General features: G+C 45.3%; 1 protein-coding gene across 3 annotated transcripts in view; it reads right to left on the bottom strand.

Moving 5' to 3' along the window:
* Positions 1–15,248: 15,248 nt before the first annotated feature.
* LOC138497518 (acyl-protein thioesterase 1) overlaps positions 15,249–22,883 on the bottom strand; it is a 1,189,877-nt gene continuing 1,182,242 nt past the window's right edge. The window contains exon 10 of one of the 3 annotated variants that reach the window (XM_069621047.1): positions 15,249–15,889. In XM_069621047.1, coding sequence (XP_069477148.1) covers positions 15,881–15,889 — 9 coding nt within the window. In that variant the 3' untranslated portion in view covers positions 15,249–15,880. The remainder of the gene's footprint in view (positions 15,890–22,883) is intronic. The other 2 variants (XM_069621048.1, XM_069621050.1) reach the window with 2 other exon arrangements.

Raw genomic sequence — 22,883 nt, 5'->3', positions numbered from 1 at the left:
CCAGCTTCCTACCCTCACCGCCCGGCGGGGAGGTTGAAGTCGAGGCCGATGCCCCTCCCCCCCCCGCTTTCTTCTTGGTCGCCGCCGAAATGACCGAGTCCGGGGTAGGTTGCGCCCTAAGGCACAAGGGGGCAGCGTCGGGGACCCGGTACTTCTTCTCGTACCGGTCCCTCTTCGCAGGAGCCGTGGCAGGGTTCTTGAGGAGGGCGAGCCCCTCATCCCAGATGTCATCAAGAAGCGGTACAGCGAGGACCGTCTTCCTTTTAGCCTTGCGCCGCTGGTAAAGGAACCCCTCATTTTCCTCGGGGCGAGCTGGAAGAGCTCGGATGCCCTGGAGATCATTGCATGGAAGGATCCAATCTCGTCGGGCGGGGACGCCCGGGCAGGGGGCGACGGGGGACACGCCCCGTCGTCGTCATCCGTACCCGTCGTAGTCGTGTCCATGCCTGTATCATCCCCGTGGGTAGTGGACCAGGGGGAAGGCAGAGAAGGCCGCAGAGGCGGGAGAGGAGGCCTAGGATGTGTCCTCCTCCTCTTAGGCAGTGGGCTCCCCGAAGGTCCTGGCTCCGGATCCTCCGTCGGGTCTGGCTCAGGCTCCTCCGTCGGGGGAAGGGGCAACCTAGTCCTTATCTCCGAGCATAAGGACTGGATGGCTGACAAAATGGCCGCTGAGGTGTCCTGCGGCACCGGAAATGACGGGCACGAGGGCTCTTGAGGAGCCTCGTCTGCGTCACCGTCGCCCTCGTTGGGATCCCTCCCGATGGGCTGGGTTCTCCTCCGCGACTTGGATGAGCTCCTCTTCAGAGGTCGTGTCCGTATCCATGACGGCCACCACCCCCTCACCTCCCTTTCCAACGAGGACTTTGTGGGGGGTCTTCTCGATGGGCTTGAAAGACTCCTCCCTCCGCAGTGGCAGGGAGACTCTGGTACCTGAGGGCGCCTCCACTGGTGTAGCCTCCACAGGCTGAGCCAGGGCCGCGGCGACATCCTCAATCGAGGTCCTAGCAGGGTGAATCACAGCCAACGTCACCTTCTGTACGCCTGGGGCCTTCGGGGGAGGGTCCGAGCCTCGCTCCCCCTCTGCCGGAGTCTTCGAGATCGACTGGGGCCTCTCCAGCAGCTTCGCCGGGTACTCGGACTTCCTCTTACCCGAGCCAGAGCGTTGGCTCGTGGTCGATGGCGCCGGGGAGGGTGCGCCCTGCCTGGCAGCCGAGGAGCCCGACCGTTCGGCGCGGACTCACGGTGCTTAGCCTTTTGTTGGGCCCCCGTCGCCGGAGCACCCTCACAAGACTTATAAGACCGCTCGGACTTCTTCTCGCCTGGCGGGCTCTTACCTTCCAGCCAGTTGGCGAGACGGAGGTGGCGATCCTTCATGGTCCGCTCCGACATGTTTCCACAAAACACGCAGTCCTTTTCCTTGTGCGTCTTGCCCTCATGGAGACAGTAGAGGCATAACGAATGCTCATCCTCCTTGAAAACATTCTGAAGCTGGCATCCAATGCAGGTCCTGAATAGCTTCCCGGGCGTCGAGCTCCCTTTCTCCCGGGCCATGTCCGGGGTAGGCCTCGGAACTTCTGGAATCCTCCAAAAGCGTAACTCGACGAAATCTTCACCCTTGAGGGGCGTAGAAAACTCCGAAACGGATCCCCGTTGATCGGAATTAGAAACCGTGGAGCTTGAGGCTCTTTTAACCGAAAAAAATTAGAAAATCTCCTGAAAAAAAGCGCGAAATTGCAGCAAAAGCTCGAGAGCCAAGCACGAGGACTCCCAACACTTGAACGTGCAGTAAAAATCTGAGGATGGCTGCCAGGGGTGGGGCTTAGGGAGAGGGCAGTCATTGGCTGGGGGCAGTATGACCCAGAGACCAGTGATTAGTTACTACTGAGAAAGACAGATCAGAAACTAAACTGATAGATTTTTTCTATACGAGGATTCCCGGCCTGACGACGGGGAATATTCATGAGCATGTGAATCCATGCCAGACCCCATGCTGGAGAACACTCGTGCTCCAAGAATAAGGGAAAGACTTAAGGGATCGGGACTTTTGCCTAGAAATTAAATAAAGTGTTTAAAAGTTACTTGTAAAGAGTTGGTTGGTAACTGTAACTAAGAGTTAACAGTTACAAATGTTCTTATTTACCTTGGATGTGTGATGCACTGTTCTTAAACGTATGGTTAACATATTTTCTTTCCTTAGATACTGTTTTGCCATTCTAATAGAAAGTAGATTTGAAGGTATATTACTCTCCTGTGATTAGGTTGTGCCTCTTCCCAAAAGTAAAGTGTTGGTATCACCAGATTAGTCCTGATAGGATAACTGTAGGAGTGTCCCCCAACTGGGTCTTGCTTCCCCTGACTTGCTGCTAGCCTGTTCAGAATAAGTCTGTATTAGGTTGTTGCCTACCTAGAATAACAGTCATTCAGTGAAGTGTAACATTGGGTTTTACTTTCCCCTCCCTTGTGAGATTAAGAAAGTAGGTGGGTTTAACTTACCTTGCGTTAGCTGTGTGCTACCCCAAAAATAAGTTACCAGAATTACTGCTCATCTCAATCCGTTTCACTGATCTCAAAAGCACCTGTAATTGAATATTACATCCTTAGGTTTTACTCACCTAGTATAACTATGTTATCACAAAAGTAGTTATATGTTTTTACTGTACATGGAGTAAGTGTTCCACTATTCACAAAAAGTATATTGTCCAGTTGACCGATTTTGTGATTTGTACTTAGAGCGACTGTTCAACTGATAGGGTCTACTGCCTTTGCATTACTGAATGCAATTGTGAAAAAACATTGCTTTTTACTCCCCAAGAAGAGGTGTGACCTATACTGAATGTGTACGAAAAGGTTTTGTCTTCCCTAGAACTGTTGGGTGGTCCAAATAAGGTTTAGACTTTGGTCTATGTACCTTCAAGTATAGTGTCGTGTTTTTATAATTGTGATTTCATATAATGTGTGTACTTATGGTTTATCTGGGCCTACCTGTATTTAATTAAATCCTTTATTTTCACATAGTTTGTGTTTCTTTGGACACTTTGTATTACAATTTCATCTGTACTTATTCTACAGCCCTCTAACCCTTCTAAGATGAGCCTGGCTGCTCTCTCTACGCTACCATGTACTCAAGTGGTACAGCCTTATACTAAAAGTGGAGTCTTGTACTGCCTCAGTTGAATGGTTTTGACAAAGTTGGTAGCACTTCAGAAAAACTGTCCTAACCGTGGGACTTTAGAAGACTCACAGATGGCTCCAACTCTTAATATAGGCCTGAATCACACAAGTTTTGTTGGTAGGGATGGCCGAGCAGCCAGGGTCAATGAGGAAGGATTGTAGGCAGTACAAAGAACGTAGGAGTGTACTGTGATTAACTCTCTGGAGCAAGGATCTTTATCAAGAACTTGTGTTGGAGCCATTTATTCTTCACACTTTCTAAACCACCCAAGGTTAAAGACATCGTCACCATAGAATTTAGTTTATAGTGTGAGGGTCAGACTAGAACTTTCGACACGGGACAGTTTTGTGTTGGACATTGACACACATTCTTCGTTTCGGTAGGGAAATTCCTCAGACTGGGGTCAGATGCATTTTTCCAACCTTTATTTTCAATAAAAATCTCCAACCAAAATCATGGCTAACTTGTGTACAAGTTTCATTCCTGACTCCTCGTAATACACACAGGCCAATGAAACACTACCACGCTACATGTTTTAATATATTTTTCCACGCAGTTTGCTGCGATACTATGTCACTTTTATTTGTGAAAATGGTTCTTACTGTAATGTGTACTATAAATTCAAGAACTAACCATTTTCACAAATAAAAGCGACATAGTATCGCAGCAAACTGCGTGGAAAAATATTTACTTTGAAGCACAAAAGCAAGATATCCAGGAACAAACCCCCCCTCCCTTCCACCTCCTTCTACTTAACAAATGAGGTGTTTGGCTAAACCTCAAACAGTTACCTGTGATCTTGCGACTTATTAACCTTACCCCAATGTTCTCTAACAGAGCTCAGCAAGGTCATTTCCAACTCTAGAGCCAACCACATTTCTACCATGTTTTTTTTTTAATAGTTTATTTTATATATGCACACCAAGGTTAAGTAATTCTTCAGAAAGGCAAGTACTATAACTTTAGAACTACAGCAAATCCAAAGGAAGTAAAACCTTTGTAATAACTTTCAGAATATCTGTTTCAGGTACAAATTTTATTTATTTGTAGAGCGCACTACAGCCCACAGGCATCGAGGCGCTATAGCAGTGCTTAAAGAAGGCTCACTTAAGGGTTACAGTGAAGCCGCCCAGGTAGGTGTTTAATGAGGTACAGTGCATAGTACAGGGTTACATGCAGACAGAGCATGGTACATGGTTGCAAAATACATAGAAAGGGGTGCTCGTTGTTAGATAAGAAGTACATCAGTGGAATTTAGGACTGTGCTGGTTCATACAAAGACTAGTTTTGATGGCCTTGCGGAAGGCTGCATGGGAATCAATAGTCCTGATATGAGGGGGGCGGGGAGAGGGTGTTCCAGTGGGTGGCTGCCAATGTTAGGAAACTAGTGCCGCCGGCACGGGCTTTGCGTGCTCTTGGAACAGAAATCAGGTTGGAGTAGGGAGTTCTGGTCGGCCTGGAGGTGGGGGGGTTTTGAGATTCTTTGGACCCGGTAGGGGGGTGCTGGCCATGAAGACACTTGTGTGTCAGGGCAAGGATTATGAATATGATCCTTTCTTTGACTGGTAGCCAGTGGACCTGTCTTCTAAGTGCAGAGATGTGATCCCTGCGCGAGAGTCCAGTGGCGGCCATGAGCGCATTGTTTTGAACAATTTGTAATTTATCAAGATTCTTGCCTGAGGTGCCTACTGAGAGGGCGTTACAATAGTCCAATCTGGATCCGATGATGGCCCTGCCAATGGTAAGGCAATTTTGTTGTGACAAGAAAGATCTTACTGTATTGATGAGTTTGGAATGGTAAGCAGAGGTGGACGCGATGGCGTTGACCTGTCTGTCCATAGATAGGTTAGCTTCCAAGTACACACAGCGTTTTAATGGATTGCGAGATAGTGATGGTGATGTCATCAATGGTGAAGGAGGTGTATTGTTGGTCTAGTTTGTTCAGGGTGGAGGGGAGCATACCAGCCGAAGCTCGGTTTTCTTGCTGTTGAGACAGAGCTAGTTTTCTGCCATCCAGGATTTGATGGTCGCATAAATGGAGTTGAGGGTGTTGGCGTCGGACAGGTAATCACCCGAGAGGGGGATGAGCACCTGGATGTCATCAGCATAGTTTGTATATGAGATCCCCAGGGCGTCCAGGATTTTGAGAAGTGGCCTGGTGAAGAGGTTGTATAGGGTAGGAGCAATACAGGAACCTTGTGGAACCCCGCATTTGATGGTGCTGGGGCTGGCACAGGAGGAGTCAGAGAAAACCCTCATTGCTCTGTCCTGCAAAAATGACGTTATCCAGTTGCATGCATTGGTAGAAAAGTTTCCTGCCATGGATGGAGAGGTGATGGCAAACGGTATTATGATCAACTAGATGAAACGCAACAGAGGGGTCTAGGAGCAGAAGGAGTGCAGGTTTGCCAGCATCTGAGGTCCTCAATCTGTTTTTTTTTAGGTCAAGGAGGGCAGTTTCTGTAGCGCGACGAGGACTGAACCCCGATTGCCGTAGGCCAAGAAGATGGTTCTCTTCAAGGAAATTCTGAACTTGCAGGGATGAAACAAAGCAGGTAAATACGTATTATTTCACAGAGGCCCAACACTTTGGAAGTTCATCCCTTTCTAGTTCTGAATGTCTCAAGAGTCAGATTGGAGGGCAAAACCGCAAAGGCACCTGTTCGGGAGATTTATCATTGTTATGCTTCATCCCCTCTCCTAGTGAGACACCCAGCACTTTTTGCTGGACCTCCGGACCTTTTTCCTTATATCCTGAATGAGTGGAACCTTTTTCCCGGTTGAAATCTGTTCGAGAAAAAAAATGGACCTTTGCTGATGAGACCAAATCTGTTTTCTGTTCGACAATGTGGGGGAGAGTCCTTTAACAGGGTCTCCAACGTTGGTTTAACCTTCCAACATCTTAAAGACTAGAAAATATCCACAGGGGTTTTTGTTGTTCTGCTGCTTTACAAGACTTTGAGCCTCTCCGAACTGCCTTTTAGCTACGGTTGCGTTTTGGACTTTAAAAGCTTTGCTGTGCAAAGAAACTGCCTCTATAACCTTAAGCCATGCTAGAATGCGTCTAACAGTTTCTTTCAAAAAGACCATCTTATGTGGTTTTACGAACTAAACATAATTATCGTATTTCTCTGTTCTTACGCAAGTGTGTGGTAGAACCGATAATACGGTAGAACTGTCAGTGTCAAACGCTGTAACAAATCTAACCGTGAGCAACTACAAACAAAGCAGTGGGCGTTGAAAAGTATCTACAAACATTTATATGTATTTTGGTTAATTGTACTTTGACTTGCATTACTAACTAGGTTCAGTGTACTTACCTATAGCTCACAGCTTCCTCTTATAAGCCTGACTGCTCTGCCACTCTACCAAGGTTCCATGAGTAGTACACTGATACTAAGAGTTAGGGGATCTAAAAACCACTGGGATAGTTGTATAAAGTCTTCTCACAGTGGACCTTAGGGAAGCTCCCCTAACACCAGCCGTAGAAAGTCCAAATGTTTCAGTAACAAGTAGGTAACTCTTAGTTAGAAAAGGGGTCAGTAACTTCAGAGAGGGCACCCTGTAGGCACACAGGCATTAGGCCTGGGCGAACATGTATGGGCAAACTCCCAAACACACGAATGAGCACTCCAGCGAAACAGGAGCAGTAAAACAACTCTAGATAAGTTCTGCTGAGAGTTCACAGTACCTTAGAAGTTAAGAAGTTGCAGTACAATGCCACCACAATCCAGCAGCAGACCCGGTCACAGGATTCTTGGTCAGGTAGAGTTAAGAAGTGACACTGGAATGGATCTTGAAGTAGCAGACGAAGGAAGAGGCTTCACAAAAGATTCTACGGGGCCTCTGATTTTGGCACCCTTTTCATGACACCGGTGAAGAACGATCACCACTCGGTCTGTCTCACTTTCTCAGCCCAGTACTCTGGTGAGGAGACTTCAATGAGTGGGCTCTTGCCTCTGGAGGACCAGATGGAGTGCACCAAAGATTCGGGAGGAATAGATCTTCGGAAGGCGACGCACTGCACAGCGGCCAAAAGTCCTAGGGTATTGGCGGTTTGCAGCTCATGAAGGTCACAGCTCATCGTGGGATGGCTCGAAAATGCAGATAGTCTTCCGACTGGACCCACCAGTCTATCAGAGTCATCTGGCTCTCCTGATGCTTGGAAGAAGGGGGTTGGTCAGCAGAGATTACTCAGAAGGCATCTCTGGTCATCTGGAAGTGGCTGCAGACATCCCTCCCATTTGTTTCTTCGGTTCCAGGGGTCAGTTTGTCTTCAGCCTCAGAATCCATCTTAAACAGAAACCCAGACAATCAGCAACATTCTAACTCTGGATGGCCTCCCAGTTGGAACTAGTTCCAGGCATGCACAGCAGAAGACAAAGAACAGCAGAGTTTGCGTCCTCCGTTTCCTGTCCTCACAGACACACTGAAGCCTGGGCTGTGGGGGGCGAGGGAGGAGGCTTCACAATGGGATCCTGCCGAAGACAGAAGTCAAAACCAGGACATACCCTGCCCTGCATGGCAGAAGGACAAAGCAAGGACAAACGATCTTGAATTGGCCAAAAAAAAAATAAAAAGTCACCATTTTGGGTCTACGGCAATACTTCTGTGCATTACTGCGGCTGAGAGTAGTCTGGAGTAAAAAAAAAAGAAAAAAAAAAAGCACACAAAAGTAGATAGGATAAAATCACTGACGCAAGTCATTCAGATTAACTTGTCACCAAGTAAAAGGTTACAGGAGCAGTGAGAAGACCAAGTTATTTACCAACTGGTAAATTTCTTTCGACTGGATGTTCCTCCCACGTATTCCTCATCTTGTGATAAATCGTTATCTCCAGCTTTGCTGCTTTGGAAAAAAAAAAAATTCTCGGCAGAGGGTGCTGTGCTCGAGGTCGTGGCGTTGATTGTCCCTCGACGTACTCCGTCGACGTCACCGATGGTATAAATACCTCGAGCCGCGCCCGTTGCTTCAGTTCTGTTTTTCCGATGATATATATAGATATACGAGGAACACCCGGGCGTGTCCCATGACCGATACATTCTTCGTGAGAGGAAAATGTAAGGAAATGTAAACTGTACTGTGGGGTAGGATGGGAGGGTCGATGAGAAATTCGTGGGAGGAACATCCAGTCGAAAGAACGTTACAGTTTGTAAGTAACTTGTTCTTCGAATGGATTGTGTCCTCCCACGTATTCCTCATCTTGTGATAGGCTCCCATAGCAGTATCAATTTTTGGAGGTGGGAATACTCATTTCAGTTTGTGGACAGAATGCAGAACTGCCTTTGCAAATAAACCCTCGTTAGAGGAGGCAGTGTCCAAACAATAATGTTTAACAAAAGTATGCATGGTTTTCCAGGTTGCAGCTGCACAAATATCTGCTGCCGGAACTCCCCTCTTTAGAGCCGCAGAAGTAGCCATTCCCCTTGTAGAATGGGCACGAAGCCCATCTGGTGGTTCTTTTCCCGCTAATCTGTAGCATTCAACTATGGCTAATATGATCCAGCGGGAAATGGTCTGTTTTGTTACAGATAAGCCTAATTTATGACCAGTATAACCCACAAATAGTTGGTCATGTTGTCTCAATTTAGCCATCCTTGAGATGTAAAAACTAAGAGCCCTCTTGGGATCTAGTCTGTAATCTCTCCTCTTCCTTGACCAGATGAGGATAAAAAGTTGGTAGTACTATTTTTTGTGACAAATGGAAGTCCGAGACTACTTTTGGCAAGAACGAAGGTTTAACTTTAAGGACTACCTTATCCTTATAAAAAAATAGTATATGGTGGTTTGCATGAGAGAGCCTGAAGTTCGCTAACCCTGCGGGCTGATGATAGGGCCACAAGGAGGACAGTTTTTAGAGTAAGAAGCCTCAATGGACATGAGTGCAGAGGCTCAAAGGGTATGCAAGTCAAGAATTTTAACACTAAATTTAAGTCCCAAGTTGGTACATGAAAAGGTATTGGAGGGTATACATTAGTAAGCCCCTTTAAGAATTGAATTATTAACGGTATTTTGAAATATGAAACCTCTTCCGAGGAGCGCTTGAAAATGGACAGCGCAGCAAGGTATCCTTTGATTGTTCATATCTGGAGCCCCAGATTGGCTAGATTTAACAGGAAAGAAAGCACCAGTGGGGTGCCACACTGAAAAGGGTCAACATCCTTGTCTTTGCACCAGTTACTAAACCTATTCGAGCGACATCGGTACAAAAGACTTTGTTGCTGGTCTTCTGGCCGAAAGCAAGATTTCCATTACGTCATCCGGAAGATCCCAATCCTTGGATCTCAACCTCTCAGAAACCATGCGTGAAGGTTGAGTGTCTTGACCTCTGGATGGAGAACTCTACCTTCCTCTTGCGAGAGAAGATCCACTTTGCGGAAGACGTATTGGAGGGCAGATGGACATGTCTAGAAGATCCAGGTACCAAGTTCTCCTGGCCCAATCCGGGGCAATTAGGATCATGGTTTTCCTGAACTTTCTCAACCTCCTGATTGAGGAATCACAGGGACTGGGGGAAACGCGTACCGCAGTGGAAACTTCCACTCCACTACGAATGCGTCTCCCAGAGCTCCTCTGAGGAAATTCCCTTGAGCAGTACTGATCGCACTTCCGGTTGATCGCGGTGGCAAACAGATCCATTGAGGGGCTCCCCAAAGGGCGAAGATCTCCAGAAGGACTTTCTGAGCCAGCTACCACTCGTGAGAGACCGTGCTCTGCCTGCTCAGAGCGTCTGCCGCCGTGTTCTTCTCTCCGGCTAGGTGAATTGCCGACAGAGATTCCTTCTCGTATTGCCCAGAACCAGAGCTGCATTGCTTCTCTGCACAGTGGCAGTGACCCTACACCTCCTCTCTTGTTGAGATAGTACAAGGCCACTGTATTGTCCGTCATTATCGGGACATTCTTTCCCTGTACAGAGGGCAGAAAGGCCTTCAGAGCTAGTCTGATTGCCCTCAGCTCCAACAGGTTGATATGTAGTTTGGAATCCGATGGAGACCAACGACCGCTGATTGTCAGATCGTTGGTGTGTGCTCCCCACCCCGTGAGTGAGGCGTCCGTCACTACCGTTATCTCCGGCCATGGTTGCCAAAAGGACTCTCCCCTGAGAATGTTGTTGTTGCAAGCCCACCATAGAAGATTCTGAGCAACTGCGCTCGGGACTTGCAGAAGATCCGACATATTCCCTGAGAACTGGGACCACTGAGTTCTGAGAGCCCATTGAAGGGATCTCATTCTCAACCTGGCCTATCGTACTAGGAAAATGCAGGATGCCATGAGGCCAAGCAACCTGAGAAAATCGAAGGCCGGTAGATATTGGGCATTCTGAAACTTCGTTACCATCTGCTGGATGTGGAGAGCTTTCACTTCGGGAGGCGAGGCTTTTCCCGATGAAGTGTCCAAGACTGCTCCGATAAATTGGAGTTTCTGGGATGGTATCATGTGGGACTTCTTGAAATTGAGGGAGAAGCCCAGTTTGTGGAGGAAGTGGCAGGTGATCGACAGATGTTCTTGAGCTTGTTCTGTCGAATTTGCTCTGATCAACCAGTCGTCCGGGTAGGGATATATGTGAATACCTCCTCTCCTGAGACTTGCTGCCACAACCGTCAACAGTTTGGTGAAAACCCTCGGGGCGGAGGTCAACCCGAATGGCAGAACTCAAAACTGATAATGAGAATTGCCAATCGCAAACCTCAGGTACTTTCTGTGCTTTGGATGGATTGGCACATGAAAGTAAGCATCCTGAAGGTCCAATGATACCAACCAATCTTGGAGTTGGAGAGCCTGAAGGATCTGAGAGAGAGTCACCATCTTGAACTTGTCCTTCCTGAGGAACTTGTTCAAGTTTCTCAAGGCCAAGATGGGTCTCAGTCATCAGTCTTTCTAGGGGATCAAAAAATATTGGGAATACCAACCCTTGTTCCTCTCCGCTACAGGTAATGGTTCTATAGCATCTTTCTCTAACGGGGTTAAAATTTCCAGCACAAGGAGCGGATTTGGAATCCTCAAAGAGCGTTTCCCTGGTGGACTGTTGTGAGGCTGCGTTATAAATGAAAGGCTGCAACCTTGGGCTATTGTCTCCAGAGCCCAAGCATCTGAAGTAATGGCTCGCCATTCTTCGAGATGCTGAGACAGTCTGCCCCCCACCGGTGATTCATGACGCAAGCTCTCAAAGTGGTTTTGGAGCGGTTGCTGCAGCTGCCGATGGCAATGAAGCTGTAGCTGGACCTGGCTTTGTACCTTTTCCTCATCCACCACAAGGGTTTCTTCTTTGGCCTCTTTGACTGGTCAATCCTCTTGCCTTTCCAAATGAGGAGTAACAATAGGATCGCCCCCTCCAAGTTGGTCCTGAAGAACGAAAAGGCTGAGATTGCTTAAGAGCAGTCCCGAAAGATTTGGCAGCCGCCTTTGAGGTCTGCAACCTCTCAAGGCTCTCATCAGCCTTGCTACCAAAAAGGTGAGAGCCGTCAAATGGCATATTTAGAAGACGGGCCGGCACATCTGGTGCAAAACCAGACTTCTGCAACCACGCAAATCTGAGCATAACGGTGCTTGTAGCCATAGACCTGCTGACGCTGTCTGCAGTCTCTTATCTAGATTGAAGGGATTCCTGCATGGCTTTGCCATCCTTAACGATAGCTAGGAAACCTTCCCTTTCCTCCCCTTCTGGAATGTGCTCAGCCACCTTTGATATGCACTCCCACAGTGTGTACAAAAATGTGGCTAAGGCACATGTGGAGTTGGCCGACTTAAGGGCCATACTCCCAGCTGAAACACCTTGCGCGCCCATCCATACACACGCTTGTCGTCCCTATCCGTAGGGATGGTAGGATATGCCGCTTTATTAGATGTAGCTGTGGCTGCCTGGACCACCAGACTCTTGGGAGTGTGGTGTTTGGACAGATAGCCGGTGTCACTAGGAAGGGCGGTATTTTCTTTTGAGGGATTTATCCACCGCAGGGACAGAATTCAGGGATTCCCAATTTTTGGCCACCCTATTTTGTAAGGCCACATGAAACGGTAAGATTGGGTCTGTAGGTGGACCTTGGTCCAGAATATCAGTAAGGTCATCCTGGATGAACTGAGCAGTTGGTTTAGCCCAACCTAGGTATTCAACTACCATCGACATCAGATGCCGGTACAAGGAATCAGCACACCACTAGCATTGTGCAGCGTCAACCAGATCTCTCAATTTACTCTCTTCTGAGATTAAGCAATCTGGGAAATTAGTAGTTCCAAACTCGAGGCCAAAAGGAGCCTCCTCTTCCTCAGATCTCTCCTCTTCCTCAAAAATCGAAGTGAGGGATTTGAAGAACTCTCAGGAATCACCAAAGGTGTAGGCTTTGATTTAGGCTCTTTGCCAGTTTGAACATGCTCAGAAGGCTGAGTTGGAGTCACAGTAATTTTTGGTGCTAATTATTTTGGCGTCGACAAAGACATCGATGGAAATGGCGCCAACGGCATCGAGGATTCAATGGTCGTCTTCGAAGATTTCTTCTTTGGGGTATGTGGAGTCTTCACTGGCGTCGGTGACTTCGAGGGCCCGTCACGACTCGTGTGACTCTTTCACCGGAGACCTTGAAGGTTCGTTGAGTCTTTCTTCGATCACCCGGGCTCGAGGGCGCGCAAGTGTCGGCAAGGGGCCGCTCTCGTCCGGCTTCCGAAGAAGGCGCGGACGGAGGCTTGCACTTACGAAATGCTTCCCACTCTGAAGAATAATGTTTTGTGGGACACTTACATATTCTGGGGGATTTGTCCGACGATGAAGAGGACAGCGACCGATGATGCAGTCTCTTCGATCATTTTGTTGACGAGTGGCGGGAGCCACTACGGGATCTTGATCTCTGTCCTTTTCGCGAGAATGACTCGACGGTCGAGGAACAATCAGATTTAGTTTTACGGCCTACCTGCAAATTCTCCCTTCCTTTCTCGCAGGGTTTTTGCTAGTCATTGCCTGACATTTCGAGCAGGAATCCGTGTCGTGGGCCTCCCCCAAACTCCATAGGCACGAGCTATGCGGCTCTGTGATGAACATTTTCGAATCGCATTCTCTGCACTTTTTGAAACCCAAACGAGGAGTAGTTGGTGGTCGATGACTAAGATGGTGATATTTTTGATTTTGGTGAACTGCGTAGTAAGTCAATACTAACTAGGCGTGAAGCAAACGTTTGCGGAAAAACGTAATTGAGGCCAATGGGCGCTGCGTGTGCTACTTATACACCCGATGACATCACCCTCGGCGGAGGTCTTTGAGGGACATCGACTCGACGCAAGGCGCCCTCTGCAGAGATTTTTTTTTCAAAAGCAGCCGAAGCTGGACGAATAATCAAAGATGAGCAATACGTTGGAAGACACAATCCATTCGAAAGGGGATATAGTGTAACCCCTCAGCACTCATAAAATGGGGTGTGCTGATCTCACAATATAAAGATGGGAAGGATAGAAATATCCCCCTATAATAGAAAATAAAAAGGGAAGCCCACAGGGCTCCCAGCAACACTGCAAAATGAGTGCTGTGTGCTGCAAAAGTCAAAATAAAAATGCCATAAAACCTGGAGGAAAGTAAAACTCCAAGGAAAATGTATAAAAAGAAATACAAAAAGGCATCCCAAAGAGAGGGTAAAAGAATGAGGGAGTGTGGAAAAAGGTTCCCACTCAGTGGAAAAGACCAAAAATCCAGTAGTCCAGCCAAAAAGTGCTAGGGGACTCGTGTAGAGGAGATTGTGCACATAAAATGAAAATCTTCCTCAGACTGGTATCAAAGTAAAAAGAGTCACAGAGGCATCAAAGGAGTTTGAGTACTTTATGTACCAATGATCTTCAAACAGAGCCCTGACACTTTAGATGTTGCCTATGGTTTTCAAATGTTTAGGGTGCCTCAACATTTCTGTACCAGATGCAGGTAATTTTTGTACTGATTCTATGCAGGGTTACACGCTCCTACCACCTTACAAAGGGAGCAGGAGAAGATATTCTTAACCTTTTTAGAGGCAGTTTGCTTTAAATCTACAAATCATGTTCTTTGGAAGCTTGATTACCCCAAGTGAGCTGATCTGGTTCAGGCTTCAAGAGAGGCAAGAGCACTACTCTACAGTACCATCAACCTCATCACGATTAAATGGGTCTCCAATTCTACAGGATCACAATCCTTGTGGCTAATGGAACACTTTCCAAGTTGAACTCGCATGCACCTAGCGTGAGCTGCTCCACAGTAGAAAGTGAATAATATGCATGCAAAGGAAGCAGCCACATTGGTATTCAACCCAGTCAGCCCAGAAACCATGCAGACTGTTTATATAAGACATGTCTACCCTAGAATATAAAATCCTAATTGTGTAACCTTTTATTTAACGATTTTTGTAACGCTTTAAATTTGTGTCATCGTATGTGCTGGTATCATTCCGTTCCACATTACGCCCACTTTAATGGCATCCTGTCCAAACCAAATCCTAAGGCATTTGAAGTCCATTCACTGATTAAGTTGCGTAAGTGACAATGTTGTTTAAAGTTTCATAGGAGTCTGGTGGCATTCCGTTGAACATGCATCCAACTTTGATGGTATACTGTCCAAATCTAGAATTCCTAAGGCGTTTCAGTACATTAACTGATGAACTTGTGTAAGTGACGGTACCATAACGCTTCGAATTGGGGTCATTGTATGCCCCAATGATATGGGTCTACTGTCATTTCGCCCCACATTTCTCCAACTTTGCTGATATACTGTCCAACTTTCCAATTCCCCCAAATTGTGGGGTGCAAACGAAACAAGCCCTTGGTGGAGTATCCCTTCAAGCGACCAAGCTGCTGAGTGCAACGCGGAGAAGTCGCCGAGGGGTGGGGTGGAGAGGAGCGGCGCAAGCCCCTCGGTGGGTTGGGTGGCGAAGGCGCCAGGGGGGGCAGAGCCCACCTAGTAGTAATATAAACCAATTATCTCATATGCGGATCAGAGGTAATCTAAGAATGTTTTTCACAGTGATGCCAAAAACCCAAGGCAAACAAATACATATTAGCACCTTACTGAAACAATTACTTATATATCAGTTTAAGTACAATCAGGAAAAGCAATGATAATCCACAGGGTAGGAAAAGATCCACTTTAATAAGATCACCAGATCTTGGGGTCAAACAGCAAGATCCAACAAACAGTTGTCACTAAACCACAAAAATGTAATAATTCATTTGGAAATGGAAGCTAGTTACATTGGAAGTATAGGCATCTGGACAATACATTAATCTATTAAAATGAATTAGGTTCCTAGCTTAACAATATTAAGTAATATGAAGGAATACTTGAAACCACTAGGGGAAGAACATTAAAGCATGGCAGTACCCATATCAATTATTTGAAACCACATCAACTTTCTAATTTCTTGTGGTTGCATTTCAGGGAGAAACTTCTTACTGCAGCCGAGCAAGAAATAAAAAAAACAAATTGGTACAAGTTAATTGATAAAAGTTTAATGTAATACATTTATAAAAATGAAAAAATATTCTTAAACATACACCTCAAATTGGGCACGCTTCCTATCTACTACCTATTAGAGGAAGGCATTTATGAAAGTGGCGACTGCTTTAAAAACATGGTATGTAGGGTTTGCATCCTGATTCAAAATACTCTTGTTCCTTTCAGAAAACTATGTGTTTGGCCTAATTTTTAAAGCTAATTACAAAACTGCTTCTCCACACTGGTCCACATGTATTTACACGTCGCTTTAACAGAACTGTTGGGAGAGAAAGAGAAAAAAGTAATTAGCGATACTCGCAAACACTTTTGCAGTAGTGCTATCTATACCTAATTGTAATTCATCATGTGCATCTTCAATACATGTAAAAATACTATTTCTAAGCGTGTGCGTGGGTTGTCAGAACACTTAGAGAAAACCCTTTGTAAGATTTTAACTTTCTAAAATAAGGCATCAGAAATTTACACCCAATTTCCAGTCTATCAACAGAGTATAAACGAGGAAAATAACTACAAACTAAAAGGGAAGCCTAATGTCACTTTAAAAGCAAGCGTGATGTTGGAGTCACACAATCCTGTGCAGGAACTAAATATTCATTTTTCAGCTACCTACTTAGAAAGGGACCCCCTTTTCTTAATCGCCATACAATTTTCTGCTGCATCTCTGAGAAGGGTAGGCCCTGATAGAGAACTAGGATTACAAGTAAATGACTTCTCTTTTGCCTTCGTGGGGTCTATGCATTATATAAACACTGTACAGAAACCACACACACAAAGAATGAAAACTAGGGAAATCAGGCGAAACTAGAACAGAAATGAAACATCACTATTTGAATAGATTGATTAGGAAAGCTTGACACATTTCAAGAATGAGAATTAGGGAAAAATCTCTTGCAACCCAGAAGAACCGGAAGATCTTCAGTTTAGATTGGATGGCAAGGCTGTTATAAGTCTTCAATTACAAGATAGGAAAAGGGGCAAGCGCCCATGTTTATTTTGTCAACATTGCAATAATCTTAATAGAGGTTGTTTTTTACATCTATATACAGGTAGAATTGTTCCTCAATTATGCAACATGTGACAAGAAACGTAAGTTACGGTTCGAGAAACCCTTGTGGGATTTACTGTGGGCATGACTACATTTAATGCAAAGCAAAAGGTGGATTGAACATAATTCCAATAAATGTACTGAAAATCTGAAATCACCTGCAACATTACATTTCTTTAAAAAAATTCAACATACTGTTAACTGGGGCACAGTTACAGTTTACTATATTCAAAGTGGTTATTGTTCCCAGGCCGCGGGCCGGAGGGGTGAGGCATTGAACAATAACTTAAACAATAAAGTATTTTAAAACAAATTGCCTTTGTCGATGCCAAAGGTAAATCATGTTTAAGTGATTAAAGAGGTTTTCGAAGCATTTTATTGCAGTAATCCGGCCTTTTTTAAAATTCTTTAATACGCATTAACAGTTCATTTGTAAATTCCAACAAACTGATGTTTTCTAAATGTTTAAAATGCCTATCATACCAATTTTAGGTTATTTGATTTAACATATGAATGAAGTATATTTAAGACGTGGTTCAAAATTAATTATCTGTATATTTTATAGTAGTATATTCTAGCATGATTATAGCAGGACTTATCTAAATTTGTTCAAACTGGATATGGCATACATTACTTACCAACATCTTATTTCGGATGCTTGTTTCTGCTTAGATGAACTTGTTTTGCATAGGCCAACATCTAGTTGTTGGCAAAGAGTATTGCACAGGTTTTGGAAGTTTGAAAAGCGACGTCGACGGGCCGGTTTGTAATATGATCCCCACTGTGACATCTGCTGCACGCATGATCCCTCACCTCTCTAGGTCCCTCAGATTATTTAGAGCGAGTACAAAATATATGCAAGAAAACTAGGTAAATTATTATGAGGTTTTGTTAGGGAGAATTCTCAAATGTGCCAATTCCCTTCACCTTAGAGACCCCCAGCAACTTTGCTGGATTTTGAGGACTTGATTTTTTTTACCTGGAAAGATTGCAAGCCTCGCCCCCCCCCCACCCCCCAACTCATGTATTTTGATGTGTGTTTTACTCTTGTGTTCTTTGATTATGGAGTTTTAGATAACTCCATAGGCATCATCTTTTCATGTGTGTTACACAGACAGTGATACAGGGATGTCTTTTAGACTTCCAAAAGGTTTAAATACCTTCTCTGGGATAAACTACTGTTTCCCAGAGAATGTAAGGTTAAACTGACTTTACTAGTCTTTTTAAGTTCCTAGACCCAGCACACACCATCTTCCTATAGCGTGCTGGAGGGGTTATCTAGTATCCGCTCTGTCTAGAAACTCATGTATCAGTCAAATGCTACCCTTTCCTATCGAAATGGCTGGTGGCAGTGGTTTTACAACAAACTATCATGATTTTTCCCCGACCGCGAACCCCGGTAGCTAAAAATCACGGGAGCCATGTTTTTCAAGATGGCGCCTTAAGCCCCTTTTTGTTTAAACAGGTCCCGGTTGTCCTTTTTTGCCATTTCTTTTTGGAAAGGTCCTTCTACAATTTGTCTCTGCGTGCCAAACAAGGTTTGGTCCCTTTGTTTCTATGCCTTTGCCGGGCTTCAGGACTGAAAACCGTCTCTTGAGTCAGTGTCTGGGGTGGGCAGGAAGTGAGGGAGATGCCAGAGACTCCCTGTGCTTAATCTCCTACGAGGCCCAAATGCACTCTGGCGTGATTGGCTGGCTGACCGGCAAGGACAGCTACCCTGCTGGGTAAGTGACAGCTAGGCTGGAATGAAAGAGAAAATGGTTTAAAAAGGCGAGTCTCTTGGACTGGAAAGCAGAGTCGACCACTGGAACGAAAGACCGAAGACTAGCTGGAAGAGGACGGCTGCTGCAACTTCAGGACCGTTGGTTTGCCCAGTGAAGCCCTGGCTGCAGGTCCGAATTGCCAAGTTCACCTCGATAGAGAAGCCCCTTCAAGGAGGATTTCTTCCCTTGAGTTGGTGGGACCAATCAATCCATAAGCCACCTGAATACCATTCTCGGAGCTCATTACGATTAACCATGTGGAAGGACACCAGCTTGTGTGCTTGACGACAGCTACTCGAACCGAAGATCTCCCATTTTGCCAGCTTGTTTGACCAGTCCCCGTGCAGTACAGGAGTCCCCCGACGTCCTCCCTATTGTCCCCACGACTGAGGTTCAGGAACAGCGAGATCTGCAGGAACTGCCAGGAACCAACTTCTTCAGCTGCATCTTTTCTTCACATTAAGGTACTGTGCCAACCCGATTGAGAGCACTTACCTCTTGCAGTGATAGTTTCTGAAACTTTCCCAACTTGCAGGCCTAATCAGCTTGTGACCCAACATATGATTCTTTTTCGTACAAACTACTTCAGAGAACTTTGGCAAAGACTTTACCGTTTACTACAAGAACTGCTCTTTTCTATTCAAGACACTAACCCATTGACTTTGGCCTAGGCCTATTGAACTGAATCAAGTCCTTAAGTGAACTGAAACTATTTGCACTGCCTAAAAAAGTATTTGTTATCTCTATTGACTTGTGCCTTTTTACTCCCATTGAAAGTAACTGAAAAGCCATTTTGCTCCTATTTCAGGGGAGCCTAATTTACTCAGAAACTTTGGTATCTAAGTATATTTGTGTATGATATCAAGTTGCCTCCTTCTAGTGAATGGTTTCTAAATGACTGTAATAAATGAATAAGGGTTTTACCAAGAAACCTTGAGTATAAGTGTCTACTTGAACCACTGTGATGTTACACAGAGGACTTACCATCCTTTTAATGCTCACATTCCCTCTTGAGATAAGCCCGGCTGCTCAGCTTGCTACCAAAAACTGTAGTACAGACTTATACCAAAGGTTGGTTTTACTTACACCTGTAGTCCTAATTGTATGGGGTGGTCCCAGAGGGTACTGGATGCAATTCTACCTAACCAGTTTGAAACAGCCATGATTTACCCAAGAACCTTCCACTCCAAGAGGGGAGGAAGGGCGAGTGCACATGTGAATTTAAGCAGGTACAAGCACCAGAAAACATGATTACGGTAAGTAATGTATGCCTTCTGCGACTTGTGGATCTGCTATGAATCACATGCTTTGCATAGATTAGCGAGTACTGGGAGAAGGAGGTAGGTTATTTGAAGGTAGAGCGGTAAATAGATGTTTTACCACCACCTGGCGCACCGTAGTATCACCTTTACAATGTGTATCTTACCAGTAATGTGTGTGAACTGAGCTCACATTTGTTACAAAAGCTAGAGTTGTACCTCTGCCTCGAGTTGTGTACGCTCTGGGCTTGAATGGCAACGGTCACGTAGCAAGAGAATAGCAAAGTCGATAGCTGTTCACAATCCATTTTGAAATGGCCAATTTAGAGATGAATAGATACAATAGAGTCAAGGGGCTGTCACCTCCTGTCTATACCCAAATATTCATAACACATAATTGACAGAAGTTTTTAGTTTGCAGGGAGTTATTCATATGTCTAAGTCCCTTTGCAATAGCTTATTTGCCCTGTGCCAGTATTCTACATATGTAGCTGTCACCTGCACCCTAGGGTTCGCTGTTGTGACGACTACAATTGGAATGTAGAGGTCCTTTCCCTTTCCTCACTCACTACTTTCCTATGCTAAAAAGGTAAAGCGCACATACATTGGTGGTCAGTTTTTGGCTTTAATGTTCCCGCCTCCAATGTGTGTGTCTTATCAGTAAAAATAATTGACAAAATGGTCGAAACACAACAACTGTAGGTGTCCCTCTTGTAGTTGAGTGGGTCACTTAGATTTAGTCTTTACATTTATCTATTTAATCAAGCCCTACTATCACACGTATAGTGGGTCTTAGAGTCGGGATCATCAGCCCAAGACTGCTTAATGAAAGTCAACTGGTTTCAGCGGTTCTAATTAATTGCCGCTTTCTTCAGGACAGGTGTGGTCTTGCTGTATTCTGCGCAAGATCTGTAATTTCTTTACAGTGCTCCTTTTCAAGGATGTCTTGAGGAAATCTTCGGGTTTCCAGACGGGCATGTTGGATACATTTCCAAGCCCTGTGGTGACCTATGTCTCATTATCAATACATTTGTCGACAATGAGATGAAGACTTTGTATCCTGGTATTGGGTGTATTCCGGGATCTCACTCAGGTAAGTATCTTATTATGTGGTTAAGTTCTTATCAATCTTTCACGTTGCAGGATGGTCTTCTTCAATGGGTGTCTGGTAAACCTTCGATTTCACTACCGTCGCGTTCATCTGCGCAGAATACAGCAAGACCACACCTATTCTGAAGAAAGCAGCAATTAATTAGAACCGCTGAAACCGGTTGCCTTTCATTAAGCAGTCTTGGGCTGATGACCCTGACTCTAAGAACCACTATCCGTGTGATAATAGGGCTTGATTAGATAGATAAATATAAAGAGTACATCTAAGTGACCCACTCAACTACAAGAGGGACACCTACAGTTGTTAGTTGTGTTTCGACCATTTGGTCGAAATTATTTTTACTGATAAAACACACACACACTGGAGGCGGGAACATTAAAGCCAAAAACCGACCACCAATGTATGTGCACTTTACCTTTTTAGCAAAGGAAAGTAGTGAGTGAGGAAAGGACCTCTACATTCCAATTGTAGTCATCACAACAGCGAACCCTAGGGCGCAATTTAGAGATGAATCACCTTCTCTTCCTGTGGCTATTGATACAAATAAACCTGTCTGTTTTCCAGATTGGTTTTGTCTTTTGTAGGTAATACATGACAGCCCTTCTGACATCTAGAGTATGAAGGCTTTTTTCTGCTGTGTTTGTGGGGTGTTGGAAGAATGCAGGAAGTTACATTGATTGGTTTACATGGAATTTAGAGATACATTTTGGAGGGAAACAAGGATGTGTGCAGAGCAAAACTTTATCTTTGATTATAACTACAAAGGGATCCTGTACTGACAGTGCTTGTAGTTCACTAACCCTTCTTATTGATGGGATGGCAACAAGGAAAGCTGGCTGATAAGTGAGATGCTTTAAGACTGGCTGTGTGCATTGGATCGAAGGGGTGGTAGTGGGGGGCATAAGCTTGGTTAAATACAATGTTTAAGTCCCAGCCGGGAATAGATTAGAAACTGGAGGGTATCATTTCTTTAACACCTTCCATGAAAGCCTTAACCACAGGCAGCCCCCACCATGAAACCTTACTTTGTGGTGTAGGCTGAGAGAGCAGCTGGGTGTACACATAATGAATTGAAGATTAAGCCTGCATCTAAGAGGAAGTAGATGGAATTCTCTATGTGAAGGTGACAGTCAATTGGATTGATAGTACGTGCTTGGCACCGTAACACAAAACGTTTCAGTTTGTTGAAATAACAATGTCTTGTGTTTGGTTTACGTGATTTTTAGAAAAGGTCCATGCATCTCTGGTCTCGATTTAAATGCCCAAATGACTTCAGGAGCCAGGCTGCCAGGTTCAATGTCCGACGGCATGGGTGAAGCATTGTCCCCCAGTTCTGCGACATGTTTACCGGGCACAGTAGTTTCATGGGAGGACAAAACCAGGTCTGTTGTGCCCACATTAGAGCTATTATCCCAGGTACAACTTGGGTCCTTCCTTTCATCGATCCCCCCCCTCTACCTGTGGTGTTCGCCAGGGGTCTAATCTCTGACCCTGGCTTTTCAACCAATACCTGCCAGCTCTCGCCTACTGCATTTCCTTTTTCTGCTCAAACTTCCAGTGTTATGCTGATGAAAACTCATTTTCAGGCTGCCCTCGGCCACCTCGCCCGCCCTCATTTCTGATCGCCTAATTGCCATTCAAAATGGGTGTACTGCCAACGATCTTTGTCTAAATGCCAACAAGACTGAGATCCTTCTCAACGGTACACCTTCACCATCCTTTCCCCTTATTCTCTGGCCGGCCTCCCTTGGCCCCCCTCATACCACCACCTGCGAGGCCAAGAACCGCAGGGCATCTTTGACTCCACACTTTGCTTCTCCGCACACATTTGACGTCTCTAAAAAGTCAAACTTCTTACTGCACCTCCTCAGAGGTACTCTGCCTTTCCTATCCTTCCCCCCAGAAGCTCATTGTCTCTCAAGCTCTGGTTCTCTACAGGTTGGACTACTTTAACAGCCTCTTTCTAAATCTACCTGCCTCCACTCTCTGCCCCCTACAACTAATCCAGAACAGGACTGCAAGACTTGTCCTTGGCCTCAAGCCCTGGGATCGCATCTCTCCAGCTCTGAAAT

The sequence above is a fragment of the Ambystoma mexicanum genome, chromosome 5q (genome assembly GCF_040938575.1).
Source record: "Ambystoma mexicanum isolate Mex_15411 chromosome 5q, UKY_AmexF1_1, whole genome shotgun sequence".
Lineage (NCBI taxonomy): Eukaryota > Metazoa > Chordata > Amphibia > Caudata > Ambystomatidae > Ambystoma > Ambystoma mexicanum.
The sequence above is the reverse complement of the archived record's forward strand: the minus strand, read 5'-3'. Positions and strand labels throughout refer to the sequence as shown.